The sequence below is a fragment of the Micropterus dolomieu genome, linkage group LG14 (assembly GCF_021292245.1).
Source record: "Micropterus dolomieu isolate WLL.071019.BEF.003 ecotype Adirondacks linkage group LG14, ASM2129224v1, whole genome shotgun sequence".
Taxonomy (NCBI): domain Eukaryota; kingdom Metazoa; phylum Chordata; class Actinopteri; order Centrarchiformes; family Centrarchidae; genus Micropterus; species Micropterus dolomieu.
The window spans coordinates 1,468,324-1,483,088 of NC_060163.1; the positions used below are offsets into that span (position 1 = coordinate 1,468,324).

Consider the following 14,765-nt stretch of genomic DNA (forward strand, 5'->3'; position numbering starts at 1 on the left):
ATTACATTTGGCAGAGGCCAAGACCAAGTGGAATCTGAAACAAGACTCTGGGGTTCATTCCAGAAGGAGACGTGACAAAGAAAATGCCTGAGACAAAGGTATGGAAACATGGAAATGGAAATAGATTCACAACTAAATTCATTACACAAACTAAATCACAGTTTGAGAGCAAAGCTGCACAAAAAAACACATTAATATTTCTAATATCAGTTTAATTATTATTTATGATTATTAAATATAGTTCTATTATTTAGTGTAGGTGAAATAATACATACATACATACACTCTGTAGATATAGGTATTTAAAATATATTGATCTTATTATTACATTATTATGTGGTAAAAATAACACTTGTATCTTTTGTCTTACTCTCTGTATAATAAATATGATGTGATGTATTTCCAATTGTTGTGTCCTATGGCTGATTATAATTCCATTGTCTACTGAATATGAATACATTTTTAGTATTCACTATCAGTATTACGTTGCCTTCAATTCTAACCAGTGACCTTTAAGACTGGGAACCTGTTTCTTACTGCATCACTTTGAGACATGTATATAATGTGGTCCTTGTGGTAATAAAGATCTATGATTTATAAAAATATTTCACAATGACAAAGAATAAAAATCCATTGTGAGAACAAAAGCCCTGCATAATTGTAGCAATGTTTCAATGTGACATTCAGCTTGTTAAACTTGAATCTGTTGATAAAGTTAATAACAATAACCAGACTATCTAAGATCTACTGTATATACACTTTGTAATCAACAGGCTTCTTTGTGCTTTCACTTTTTCTGCTAACATTCAATAAAAATACACAGAAACTGCAAACCAAATTGTTTTTATTAATTAAATCATTAGTGGTTAAGCAATTAAACATTTTTCAGGAATCAGTTACCAACAAAACAAAAGCAAGGAAACAGTTAGGTGTGAACTACATTTTATGTTCCACTGACGCAGGCCTCTGCAGAGCTGCATGTTGTTACTGCTCTGACAGACATGGCACTGTTAATCCCCTTTGAATGGGTGAGCACGAAACCACTGACAGAATATTTTATCTTTGCTTACATGTAAGAGTGCCAATGTCATTTGATGCATTGTGAAAGCTGCGCTAAGATCATAATGATTTGGCCCGAGAAGCTAAATGCAGAAGAAGTGCAGGCAGCAGGAGACAAGAGACTCTCAGGAAAATCAAATCAAAATGCTTTCTGAGCTGCATTGGCAGTAATTCACATTATATACAAAAAATGTAACACAAACAAAACTGTGACGTGTTTGATCTAGAAACTAAACTTTTACAGTACAAATACTGTGGCAATGTGGTCAACTTTGGCAATAGTTCTAAAAAACTTTATTTTCACAAATGTATCTTGTGTCTGTCACTCTGTTAGCCCTTTGATATACTGCTGACCTGTCCAGGATGTTGGCCCCTCAGTCCAAAGTATGCTGTGAGATCTTCTAAACACCACTATCCTGACCAGGATTAGTTGTTATTTTGGAAAATGCTTAGGTGGATGGAAGTTTTCTTGAAAATGCTAGAAAAATAAGAACGTAACACATTAATTCTTGAATTAATACTCGCAAGGCACTCATGAAATACCACCAACAGTGGTGAATAAATGAAACACATTTATATATCTTGTTCCAAGCAAACAAATGTGGACAATAGTGTAAACCTATGTGGAGATATTTGAGTGAAATTGTCATTTGTTGCAGATCTGGTGAAATACACCTTTAATCTGGAGCAGAGACTATTACAGCGAGATGACTGAACACTAGGGGTCAGTGTCAGACCGCAGCAGTAACACACCCTTATTTTGAAACATAGTCCTGAGAATACAGTGTTGACAAGAGCCTAAACTGGTTCTCCCAGAGGTTTGTGAGACTTGCTGAAAGTATTGGTCCTTATCTAAGTTTATTTATGAAACACATCTTCACACAAAACACTTTTTAAGAAGAACATTCTCATGAGCAAAAGATCAAAGTGAATACCATTGGTGAGTGAAATGTAAAGGACTAAGCTGAATGGAATGATCTCTCTCTTATGCTTTTCAGACCTTCATTTTCATGGGTACCAGTTGTTCTTTGGGAACACTGGCAATAAAATGTTACACACAAGGGTACTGCATGAAACAAGGCTGCTGAAAAGACAGCAATTAGGCAACATTCTGTCAGTAATGAAAAGGAGATGACATCAACTTAGTCTAAATTGTGATCATATACAAAATCACACACAAATACTTAACTGTGAGCTAATGAAAATCTAGAAATGATACAACAGAAAAACTGTACTTCTAATTAATGACTAAATTAAGCTGAGTAAGATAATACTTCAGTATTTAAACAACAAAGGGGTTGAAAGGAATAGTTTTAAATCTGTGATATTTAATATTACCAAAAATACAAGGAATCCCTGGATTAATACAAACATGCACTCAGAGTGTGAATGAAATTTGGCCTTTGGGAATCTGCTACCCAACAGTCCATGAGATCATTTTCATTGTTGTTCAGCAAACACTGCTGAAATTCAGTGGGCAGGAGATGGTTTATATTCATATTATAATCCCACTAGCTGTGAGTGGTTAGTGTTTTGATTTGACAAATGAAGTAGGAAAGGAAATACTGACAATTTACACTTTCTTACAGTGGGAATGATGTTGATCACATCACTCAAACTCAAATGGACTCTAAACAACCCTTGAAGTGCTTTTGCAAAAATGGGGAGATTTTCAGGCTTTTACATTGTGATGTTTAAAGAAAACCTGTAGTCAAATAAAGTCAAATTTCAATTTGTAAATGTTTCACCCCCAATTTAGGTCTTATTTTATTAGTTTTGGTGACCAGTCCTATTGGTAATATAAACACTGTCTTTACCAAGTTAACTGCTGGGATCTGGGACCGCCACAACCCATGGTCAGTCTACCTGCTAAGTGTGGTGAGTCAGGAGACATGAGCAGTCAGACAATCAGGCAGGATGGAAACAAAACCACAGGCTAGGCAAATTTATTTGGAAGAGAAAACCAATGAATGTTGCCACCTCCCTGCTCAACTTTTACATGCAGTACTTTGTGTACCATAGTGTTTAATGAAGGATTATCACTGATATTTTGTGCCCTTTCTGTTTTACCTCAAAATAAAGTGGTTTAGATAATCTGGATAAATTGTTGGCTTGTTAACCACCTGTCTGATCGTCTGACGGACCCAGTGAACTTTCATTGATGGCCCCATCTTTTCCAGATCCCACCAATTACTCTAGTGAGTACAATGTTATCGTAACTGGTAAGAAAATGGCCAAACTCATAAAAATAAGACTCAATTTGTAATTAATTATTCTTTAGCAATCCTCTCAATCCCCACAGTTTATTCAGCTTACACAAAAGAACCTCAGGGTTGGTGAAAAGGATTTTCTTGGGATCTTGGCCAATTCCTTGATCTTTGTCTAGTTGCTGTCTCTATCTCTGTCTTCATGCTCCTGCAGGGCATCTTGGCTGTCCTCCTCTTCATCCTCCTCAGCCTCTTCGTCATCTCCTCCTCCATTCATCATCTCCATTTCAACCTCCACTGCACCCTCAACTTCCTCATCCACCCCACTGAAGTGCTCAACATCCTGGGACACCTCCACCATCTCGGTGCCCTGGACCACCTCAACGGCGCCCTCGCGGATTTTCTTGACGTGGAAGGTGAAGGGGGGCACCTTGTACACCGCAGTCTTGGACCGGGCATAAACGACATGGTCTGGTGTGAAGGCCTTCTTCATCTTGTCACGGGATGTCTGGATCTTCTGCTTGCGCTCAGGGTTGACACTCATGCGTGTTCCAAGCTTTCCCATCTTCTTCTCAATGTTGTGACGTGTTTTCTCCAGGTTCTCCTTGGTCTTCTGCTTGGTCTTCTCTAAATTCTCCTTTGTTTTCTGCCTGGTCTTTTCCAAGTTCTCTTTTGTCTTCTGCTTTGTCTTCTCCAAGTTCTCCTTGGTTTTTTGCCTGGTCTTCTCCAGGTTCTCTTTGGTCTTTGCTCTGGTCTTATCCATCTTCTCCCTTGAGAAGACCGTCTTCAGGGTTTGTACGCGCTGCAGGCTGCTGCGCTTGATGCGCTCAGCACGAGACTCCTCAATGGTCTCCTCAATCTCCACCCCCTCCTCATCTGATGAGAGGTCTACATGGGGTTTGTCTGCCTTCTCTCCTTCCCCTCCCTCTTCTCCAGGCTCTTCCACAGCTTCCTTGAGCTCTAACAGACTGCCTCCTCTGCTTCCTGAGACAGACTCAGAAACCTTCATGGATTTAGAGATGTTGAGTTTTGAAGGAACCTTCACTTCATCCTGTGGAGGAGAAAATACAGCTTGTCAATGCAATTGTGTGATAGGTAGAGGTTTCTCAAAGTTCAGGCAGCAAGAAAAACATATACTGTCATCTACAAAAAAACATAAAGTATAAACGATCAAACTAACTGGAAATTTACACAGAAAAATCTTTCTTGAGATATGAATCTGCAACAACTCCAACAGCAAGCACAGACTACAACTAATGCGCACATTGTGTGTTAAGTTGATGGACTTGTAAAGTTGACATATTTGATGGTTTTATGAGTTTGGCTGAGATGTAGTAAATACTAGGGGTGGGAATCTCTAGGCACCTCGCAATCCAATTCTGATTCAGAGGACTCCGATGCCATTATAAAAAAATTACTCATGCGTCTTGATGCAGGATTTTCTTTCTCACCGAGTGACTATTTGCTACTTTTAGTATATTGGTAATGATTCATAATTCAAATAAACATCTGAAGTTAGACATAAGAAAATTTTTTTATTTTATTTTTAAAAAAAATAACAATCAACAGTGGCTCATTAGCCACAATTCTTATTATAAGAGTTGAGGCACACAAAAACAAATAATCAGTAATATTCCATCATAAGACCTGTGTAAAATGCACATGTGAAGGCACGTTGTAGTAGGGTTTGTTACATTTGGGTCAACTAACCTTTCAACCCCACGCAATCAGCTGATTTTGTGACAGTAAACCAACAATGACTGAAAAGACACTGAAAAGCGAGGGAACCGCTGAGGGGAACTGCAGAGGCAGGGGGTTCTCTCTAGCTTCTTCACTATGAGTGAAAACATTGATGTTCTTTTATTCGTTGTTAATGAAAGACTGATTAGTGCAGATTTATGGTAAAAATGAGCTTTAGGTTCATCTGAAGGTAAATGATGTCCATTTAGGTTAGGCTGACACTAAGCAGGAGGGTTAGAATTAGGGTTTGGTTAGCTAAGGGTTGTGAATTGGCATGAGCACTATCTTTGGGATAGAAGTACTGGTAAATGGAATGGAATGACTTCACTATTATCAAATGCATGTTTGTCTAGTTGAGCATTTTTTACCTCCCTTTCTATGGGCACAGGTACACACTGGCAAACTGATGCAAGCCTAATGTGGGCTGATTACATTTGGCAGAGGCCAAGACCAAGTGGAATCTGAAACAAGACTCTGGGGTTCATTCCAGAAGGAGACGTGACAAAGAAAATGCCTGAGACAAAGGTATGGAAACATGGAAATGGAAATAGATTCACAACTAAATTCATTACACAAACTAAATCACAGTTTGAGAGCAAAGCTGCACGTACATAATACATAGTGCATGCACTTAGCAGAACGATTACAGACACACAGAAACACACACTGGCTGGATGCAAAGGGGAGGAGAGAGCTCCAAGATGTTGCCGTCCGGTTGAGGATGAGTTGATGTTTTGAGGTACATGTCTACCTCCTGTTGTATGCACCCAGAAACACTAAATTACCTACTTTAGCAACCACAAAAGGACATATATGGTATAACATGGAGATGTGTTTCAGTTAATTTTCAGTAAATTTCCCCTTGGTTTAAATGAGAAGTGGTAAATGTGAAATCTGTTTTGTTGCATGGACTATGGGTGTGGAAACCAGAGGTGATATAAAGTCATTGTTTTTCAATTTACATGTAAGTCTCAAGTGTTGGCTATGTCCTGAGTCAAATCGCAATCAAGAAAGGTAAGTCAAGAGTCAAGTCGATACAGCAAATGTAATGCCATTTTAAATTTGAAAGAAACAGATAGTGGATTTTGTTAATATTTGTGTTTATTGCTTTGAAACAAAACCGATCAGGTGTCATTGGTCGGTATTTGTATTGCACCTTTCTAGTCTGCTGATCACTCAAAGCGCTTTTACACTACGTCACATTCACCCATTCACACACTGATGGGAGAGGCTAAGGTTTCTGTTCATCAGAAACAGAAATTACCATTCATACTTAGGGAGCAATATCTTCAATACTGAGGGATTGAACTGCCGCTGTTCTGATTAATGAGCAACCCGCTCCGCCTCCAGAGCCACAGCCACACCCTTCTTCTTGGTATATGACACTTCTGACACATTTACAATCATTCTCATTTCTGAACTGAATCTATTGCATGATGCTGTTTATGTTTTGACAGCAAGAGAAGCTTTACATTTTTGGGGTGGATATCAAGTTATTCCAAGGCCAAAAGCTAAAGTTCAAGTGAGGTTACAAGTTACTGGTGTTAAAGTCAAGGTCAAGTTGCAAGTCTAAAGTCATCAAATTCATGACTGGAGTCTGACTCATTAAAATAACTGCTCCTAGCAACAGCTACTGCAACTTCAGTGTCAACTGAAAATTATGTCAAGGGCACAGATACATCACTTGCTCCGAAATTAAATGAAAAGAAATCACCACCCCCCTGGTAAGAAATCACCCAACATGAAAATGATCAGGCTGAAGAACTAAACTCAAACAAAATGGCAATTCAGTCTGATTATCAAGCAAGTATCAACCATAGTCTACAGTAAAGTAGAACCTGGTAAGACATGGAAGACATTGTACTACTCGACATTTAATAGGTAGAATGGCATAAAACAGGTTGATGGACCCATTCCATTTCCACTTCATGAACTTAACACTAGCATAACCCACAGCACAGAATGTCTCATTTGTTTGCTCATAGGATGAACCATTTTGATTTTAATGACCCCATAACCTTTCCTCTAGCACCCTCCTCAGGACAAAGTAGCCACCCTTCCCTCAAGGCTCTACGGATAGCATAGCAGTTCCATCATTCTGGGGATAATGTAATCTTGCAGCCTCCAGGGCCCACTAGTATGACTTTGGATATTTAGTCTTCTTACATAAATGTCTTGCAGCACGGTTTTTACACCTCCTGTACAGGCCACTATACACCAAACATATTAGTGTGACCTGACCCTAGCCCGCCCTGATAAAGCACTAGTGCACAGCACCACTTTATGCTCTTCTTCTTCTTCTTCCACTGTCCAATCCACGTTTTCTCACCTTTCCCCATTTGCATTCCAGATGAGGGAGCCTTTCTTTCCCTTTCTCTTATGTGCCCCCTTCACCTCGTAAACACAATGCTCCAGCTTGCTCCCACCAATTCCTCATCCAACTGGGCTCCTGAATGTCTGCATGAGGGACAAAACTTGTTATACATATTGTCTTTTCCTCCCCCTCTACACGCCTTTAGGGTCAAAACAGGAACACAACAGAGCCAGAACAAAGGACCACACAGGGTGGGGGGGGTGTAAGGTGTGGAAAAGGGAGATACTTCTCTGCTGTCGTATGAATCAAGTAATTGTACAAGTGGGATGATGCTTCAGAGTCTTGGAAAAACATCTGTTTAGCAGGAAGATGATAGCATCAAAGTGTTGGCTGGGAGGTGGAGGTATGAGAGCTGAGGGTGAGTGGGGGGAACCTCCTGCCTATTGTCTTATTTTGCAGTGTGATTGCAGTTTTATGAAGGCATTGTACTGTTGTATCTTGGGTAAACTTGACCTTGCATGAGGGATCGTGGCTTTCCTGAACAGCTGTGTTGACAGGTAGGAGTGCTGGAAAATAGCTCAATTCATTACATACTGTTTCAGTCTTAAGGACAATGCACTGGGTCTTGTAAATTGCTTAAACAGCCTGTGGTCCAGGTCTCTGACATGGCCACACAGATTGTCACAAGAGCTATAATATGGCAGTTTCTGCAGTGATATGCATGATTTCTTATCAGAGATCAGACAGGAAGCCTGTGATCCACCTGCAGGTGGAGTCAGGCTCGCTCAGCTGGGAGAGCTTGTCCTACAGCAGATGATGTGCTGAAGGCGGAGCTGAAATCCACTAACAGGATCTTAAATTGGAGCTGTCCACTTGCCCACACCCAGGATGCATATTAATGCCAAACAGGTAAACGTAAACAGGGCCTTAGAGGAACATGGACACACAGGGTATACAGTGTGTGCCAGGGAAAGCCCAGTCTGACAGCTTAGAGTTTAGGAGGTCATAGATTAATGTGCTTGCATAAGAAGGAAGCTGGGTTACAGGAGGGAATTCTGTGCTGCAAGTTTGTGTGTGTGTGTATGTGTGTCTGTGTGTGTGTGTGTGTGTCTGTCCGTGTCCAAAGTACATGGAAAGAGTGTATGGGGAAGTTCAGGAATTCACCTTGGTGTGTTGACTTCCCAACCCTCCTAATTTAATGGGACATTGTTCTCCACGAGGCTGCTGCACCAAAGACAGGAAGGTACACTCAGAGCCATGGAAAATAGACAAACGTGGTATGTAATGGTTCTGTGAGTAAGAGTGTGTGTGTGTGTGTGTGTGTGTGTGTGTGTGTGTGTGTGCATGTGTGTGTGAGGCAATGAGACTACATTTTGCTTTCAGCCCATTGCAAAACATGTAAGAAGATAATTTCCATATTTGGTTTGCTCTTAAATTACAAAATGAGGTTAGTTGCAAAACATATTGAACCATAATGTGTGTGGTGTGCGTGTGTGTGTGTGTGTGTGTGTGTGTGTGTGTGTGTGTGGTGTGCGTGTAAAAGAGAGAAAAAGAGAGACACAGAGTCAGTGTGTCTTGGAGCAATGGGAGTAGTCGTGATTAGTTTCATCACAATACAGGGCTGTGCTTGTTGCTCTTTATGTCTTGTTATGCCTTTCTTTCTTTTTTCTTTCTCGTCCCAGTATCTCTCTTTCTTTCTTTCCCTCTCAGTCTGTCAGTGGTGGGCCGACTGCTGCATGCAGTGACTCATGGCTGGTGGAAAAGTCATTCATCTGAGAGGTGTTTACAGTGCTTTTACTCTGGCTCTCTGTCTCTCTCTCTCCCTCTCTGTCTCTCTCTCTCTCTCTAACAACCTACCACCCACTGTGTGTGTGTGCACTAATGAATACACACACTTTTTAGCTCTCTGGCATAATACATTGTAAGTAAACTGTTAATTATACTGTAGATGTATAAGCGGACATTATCTTCTAGGACTTGTCCTTAAATGTCAGAGGAAACTGTATATACAAGATGTACATACAGTTTGTTATTTTTCAGTTGTCATGTGGCCTTCATCACAGTAAAAAACATAAAAACCTAAATTCTGAGCTCATTCTAGAGTACAGTTACATGCAAGCTAGTTGCCCAGTTTTGATCAAATTCAGTACAGTGTCTCACAAAAATGAGTACACCCCTCACCTTTTAGTAAATATTTGATTTTATCTTTTCATGTGACAACACTGAAGAAATGACTCTTTGCTACAATGTAAATTAGTCAGTGTACAGCTTGTATAACAATGTAAAGTAGTCAGTGTACAGCTTGTTTAACAGTGTAAATTCGCTGTCCCCTCAAAATAACACATCAGACAGCCATTAACGTCTAAACCGCTGGCAACAAAAGCAAGTACATCACTAAGTGAAGATGGAATATGATGAACCCTGTTATTGATTTCCCTGTATACATGTTTTGGACATTATCTAGGTTTATCGTCTGCAGGGAGTCTGATTTTCACCTCCTCAACATCCAGACACTGTGTGTTATTTCTGTACCAGCAAGGGGTTCTTGTTGCCTTGTCATTACTGCATGTAGCCTTCTACTACAATTGCTCTGCATTTCATTGTTTGTTTTACTGACTAACTGATACATAAAGCTGGGCAGACACAAAATCTAAAGATGTTCCTGGACTAGCAGTCGTAACTTCAAACCATTAGTCGACCAATATGTCAGATGTTTCTGATAATCATTTCCTTATTAAAATATATATTTTGGTGGCGTCAGAAAATGGCTTGAGTTCCAGGGGTGAGACAGAATGTTATCAGTAACATTGTTAACAGAAATAATATGAAGATTTTATTTGTTTTTCAACAGGGACCATTCAGAAAAGCAATGCAACAGAAGTCATGTATACAGGCCATCTAGCTGAATCTAATTTACAGCACCCATACCTGCTTAGGCTTTTAATATTTATGTATTTGTTGTAACCTCATAGATCAACATTTTTGAAGTGAGGAGGTAATTACATCTTAAATCTAGGTAGCCAAAAATATGAAGCCTGTAGTTCCTATTGAATCCTATCATTGTGTATGCTTGGGTGTCAGTTGCTGAGATCAGCTGGCTGCTACTCTGTGTTGTCAGCACAACACACTGATTTCATTCCGTGCGTACATGGTGACTTCTGTCCCACTGTCCACTCAGCTGCTGGACAGTGCAGCACAAATGTTTAGGCCTGAATGTATACTGATTTGCACTCAGACAAAGGTTTACTTTTCTCTGTAATAAAATTAAATAGAAGAAAAAACAAATTTCCATTTCCATGTTGGTCCAAGTATAAAGATTATAACTATTTCTTGAATGTTGGCAAGTGTCAGTCATTTTCAAATGAATGTACACTTGTACTGCATAACTGTGCAACAATATTGTAACACTGACATAAATGAATGCAGACTTACAAGAAGACATGCTTGAGGAGCTAAAACTTGTAACCACATTGGTGTAGTCCTGTGAAATTATAATTTATACAGAGTTTCTTTTATCTTAGGGTAATTGACCCTTTGTTAAAGCAGTAATGCCTTGGAGATGGCAGGCAGAAGACAAATATCACTCCAGTTTGCATTTTGGAGTTCTTCACCTTCACTTTGCCAATTGTTTTCTTATATCATTCCCTAAACCTTGTTGTAAAAGATCTATGTAAATAGAATATCACTCTTAGTCTGTGTTTGTGTGATTCCTAGAAGTCTCCTTTCAGAGATGTTTTATGTGGGCATATTTAGATTTTCTGGGCGTAGCCAGTGGTGAACCACTGACTATCAACCAGCACAAGAAACCATGGCAGCAACAACAATGCCAGAGCAGTTACCTCAGCCAAGTGTGTGCCAAGTTTGTGCATGCACTTCCTGCCTCAGGCGGCTGAAAACAGTTTATTATGATTTTTAGCTAAATCGGTGCTTGTCACTGGTACTACAGCGTAGTTCCTGATGACTGTTTTGTATAAAGTCTACAAAGAAAAATCATGCCAGAACTTACCATTTTCAGTTTTACTGCCTCGATGTGCAGTCAAAAACATTTAGTCTATTTTGGTCACCATGGCAACAGTGGTGGGTCTGACTGGAACTACAATGTTTCCAGATGAGAGGAAAAGATGTTACTGCTGGAGGTGTGTGTGTATGCATGATATGTCTTTGTGTGCAAGCAAGTACGTAACTGTGTGTGTAACTGTGTGTGCATTGATATAATGGAGTAGGAATGATCATATGAAGATGTGTGTTTGTGTAAAGAAGATCTTTGTATATGTGCAAAATTGACTGTGCCTGTGTGTGTGTGTCTGTGGGACAAGACGCACACCATGGAAGCTTTCCACTCTCAGCCCACACTGCAACCACTCATCAGCCTTATGTAGAGAGAGAGAGAGAGAGAGAGAGAGAGAGAGAGAGAGAGGAATCCTGCTGTAACACACCCCTCTCTGTTTCTATTTTCCTGTTTAAACTCAAACCACCAAGTACTCCCCTACTGCTATGGAAAAGCCAGATGTGTGTGTGTTTGTACTGTACCTGTCTGAGCAACAAGCATACTGTCATGCAAGAGCTGTATGAGTGTGCATTCCATAACACACACACACACAAAAGCAATGAGGGGATTTTCCAGGAAAACAGGGAATCCTCATGATACAGCAGCTCATGTGAAAAGGAACTGAAGTAGTCTAAGAAGCAAATGAGGACACTGGAGCTTTGGATTTGTACAAACCAACGTACAGGTTGAGAAAACCACTTAGTAACTGGAGCTTTAGATCACATCATACGTTGAGGAGTTTGCCAAGTAAATATAGATGGAATTCATTTCTGAAAACTTGGATCAATGATGATCATGTGATGTGTTATGATTGAGAGCTCCAGAACAGCTACTAAAGGGACCTTGTGGTTAGTTGCGTTTTTCACTGCCGGTCAGGAATGAACATTGAACTTAAACTCATTAGCTCACCTTAACACCTTATAGCTCATGCTACACAGGATCCACAAAGCACACAAAAAAAGAAGAAGAAGAAAGCTTAATTAACATCTTCTACAGACTCTGGTATGCTTCCTAATTTTAGATTAAAGAGCTTTTCTTGGCAACACAAAAAATATTCCACTTCTAAGAATTAACTACATAACACACTCAAAAAAAACTACTGGCGACACACAACACAAGCTAAGCCAAGTCCAGGCGAGTGCCATTGAAACAGTAATGGAACATTTAGACAGGGAGAGATGGAAGAGGGGCATTTTATAGAATAATGCTTAAATGGAGTGCACTGTATGAGGCGCATGAGGCAACATGAATTACCTTAAATCTGCATCAGATGATGATCAAACAGTGACAGGCAGTGTGGCAGATGCTGTGGTAACAATATTAGTTAAGGACGAGTTGTAATGTTGTAATAGACCTCTGAAGTAACATCTAAGTTACAGAAAGCAAGAGAGTTTATGGGAAAAGTGGTTTTAATTTGCCCGTTTCAAAAATCCTCTTCACATTCAAGACCGTTGCAAGCTGCATCATGGGTTTTACAGAATGCACAGACTCTCTTGTCTCAGTTCAACAGAAGAGAGATGACTGCTTGATACTGTTTTCTAACTAAAGCCAATATCAGCCAGCTGATATATTAGTCTAATTCTGATGCCCACCCTGTCAGACTGGCTCGTTTGGGTAATTGATGTGTAGGGATACATTGTTCTAACCAGTCAAGGGACTGTTTTTGTACGTTTCTCATGTGATTGCCATGGGAAAGAGCGTGATGGTCACACACAGCATAAAACTCTGGGGAGAGAACTCCCTTCTCTCCTCCTGTTTTCCACTCGCCCCCTTTAATCACAGACATTGGACCAGAGAGAGAGAGAGAGAGAGAGAGAGAGATTGCTATATAAAGTGATGGCATGCCGCAGGTCCCTGAGGGGGGAGAAAGCAGGATGAGTCACTATGTCTGTTGCTGCACTGGAGCACAGCACAAACCTTTCTTCTTTCATTTCTCTTCCATTTTTTTTTGACTCGCATCCTTTCATTCTATATTCATTCCTTCTTGCACTCATTCCTTCCCCCTTTCCTTTGTTTCTCTCTTCCTTCCTTGGTTTCTGCTGTCCATGATATCCTTACAGTCAGTGGAGGAAACTTTACTCTCAGACCGCTGAGGAGTTAAACGGATCTGTGTCACAGCTCCATGGCAACCAAACAAATATTGTGTGCCAGATAATCTCACAAAAGTGTGTTTTTTATTTAGTTTCACTTGTTCCAAGAAGTTTTTACAATCACTGACCAATGGCATACCCTTGTTAGCATTGGCCTTTGACCTGTACATAAGTGTCATTTGTTAGCACATGCTTGCTTAGTAACATACTGACAACAAGCAGTTTCCAGTTAATGTGTGGCTGTGCTGTAAGCTGTTCATTTTGCTTTATATGTTCCCATGTAAATGCTGAGTTCAGACTTTGCAAGTCATGAATATGAGAAAGGTGGGTGTCATTTTTAAAAAACATCTTTCAACACAGTCTCCCCCATGAAGCTGATCAGCAAAATCAGCACTCTGGGTTTAAATACAACACTCTGCAACCGGATATTGGACTTCCTCACAAACAGACCCCAGTCAGTTCGGATTGGCAGAGTCACCTCCTCCACTCTAGTGCTCATCACCGGAGCCCCCCGTGGCTGTGTGCTCAGCCCCTCCTGTTCACCCTGTACACCCACGACTGCAGCCCCCGACATTGGGGAGAACTCTGTGGTGAAGTTTGCGGATGACACCACCATCATCGGCCGGATTTCAAACAATGATGAGAGTTCACATCGGGAGGAAATTCATAATCTTAGAACAGCCTACTGCTCAACGTCAGCAAAACTAAGGAGCTGATCTTTGATTTCAGGAAACAGGAGATAAAGACACACTCTCCTGTCTACATGAGCTGAGGTGGAGCAGGTGAACAGTTTCAGGTTCCTGGGAATCAGCATCACAGAGAACCTGACATGGTCGTCTCACATCTCCACACTGGTGAAGAAAGCTCAGAAACGACTGGATTTCTTGAGGAAGCTTAAGAAGGCCAAATTCCCACGCCAAGTTCTTGTCAGCTTTTGCAGAGGAGCAATAGAAAGCATCCTGACTGGAAAAATAACTGGCATGGGATGTGCACGGGCCAGGACCGGAGGGCTCTGCAGCGGGTGATTAAACTGCTCAGAAGATCATTGGTACCCATCTCCCGAGCATCAGTCATATCGGTGAGGTGAGTTGCCTGCGCAGAGCCCAAAGGATACTAAAGGACAGTACCCACCCAGCTACAGCCTGTTCACCCTGCTGCCTTCTGGGAAGAGACATAGAAGTTTCTGCTGCCGCACCACCAGACTGCAGAGCAGCTTTTCTCCCCAAGCTATCAGACTCTTAAACTCTACTTCATCCTCAGCACTGCTCCACTGATCATTGAATATAGTTTATTTCTGTTTACCGTTC

General features: G+C 40.7%; 1 protein-coding gene across 1 annotated transcript in view; it reads right to left on the reverse strand.

The window, feature by feature from the left end:
* Positions 1-827: 827 nt before the first annotated feature.
* The window catches only part of LOC123983052 (caveolae-associated protein 1-like), a 66,381-nt gene continuing 52,443 nt past the window's right edge, over positions 828-14,765 (reverse strand). Inside the window, exon 2 of the mRNA XM_046069169.1 lies at positions 828-4,317. Within this exon, the coding sequence (XP_045925125.1) occupies positions 3,442-4,317 (876 nt within the window). The 3' untranslated portion in view covers positions 828-3,441. The remainder of the gene's footprint in view (positions 4,318-14,765) is intronic.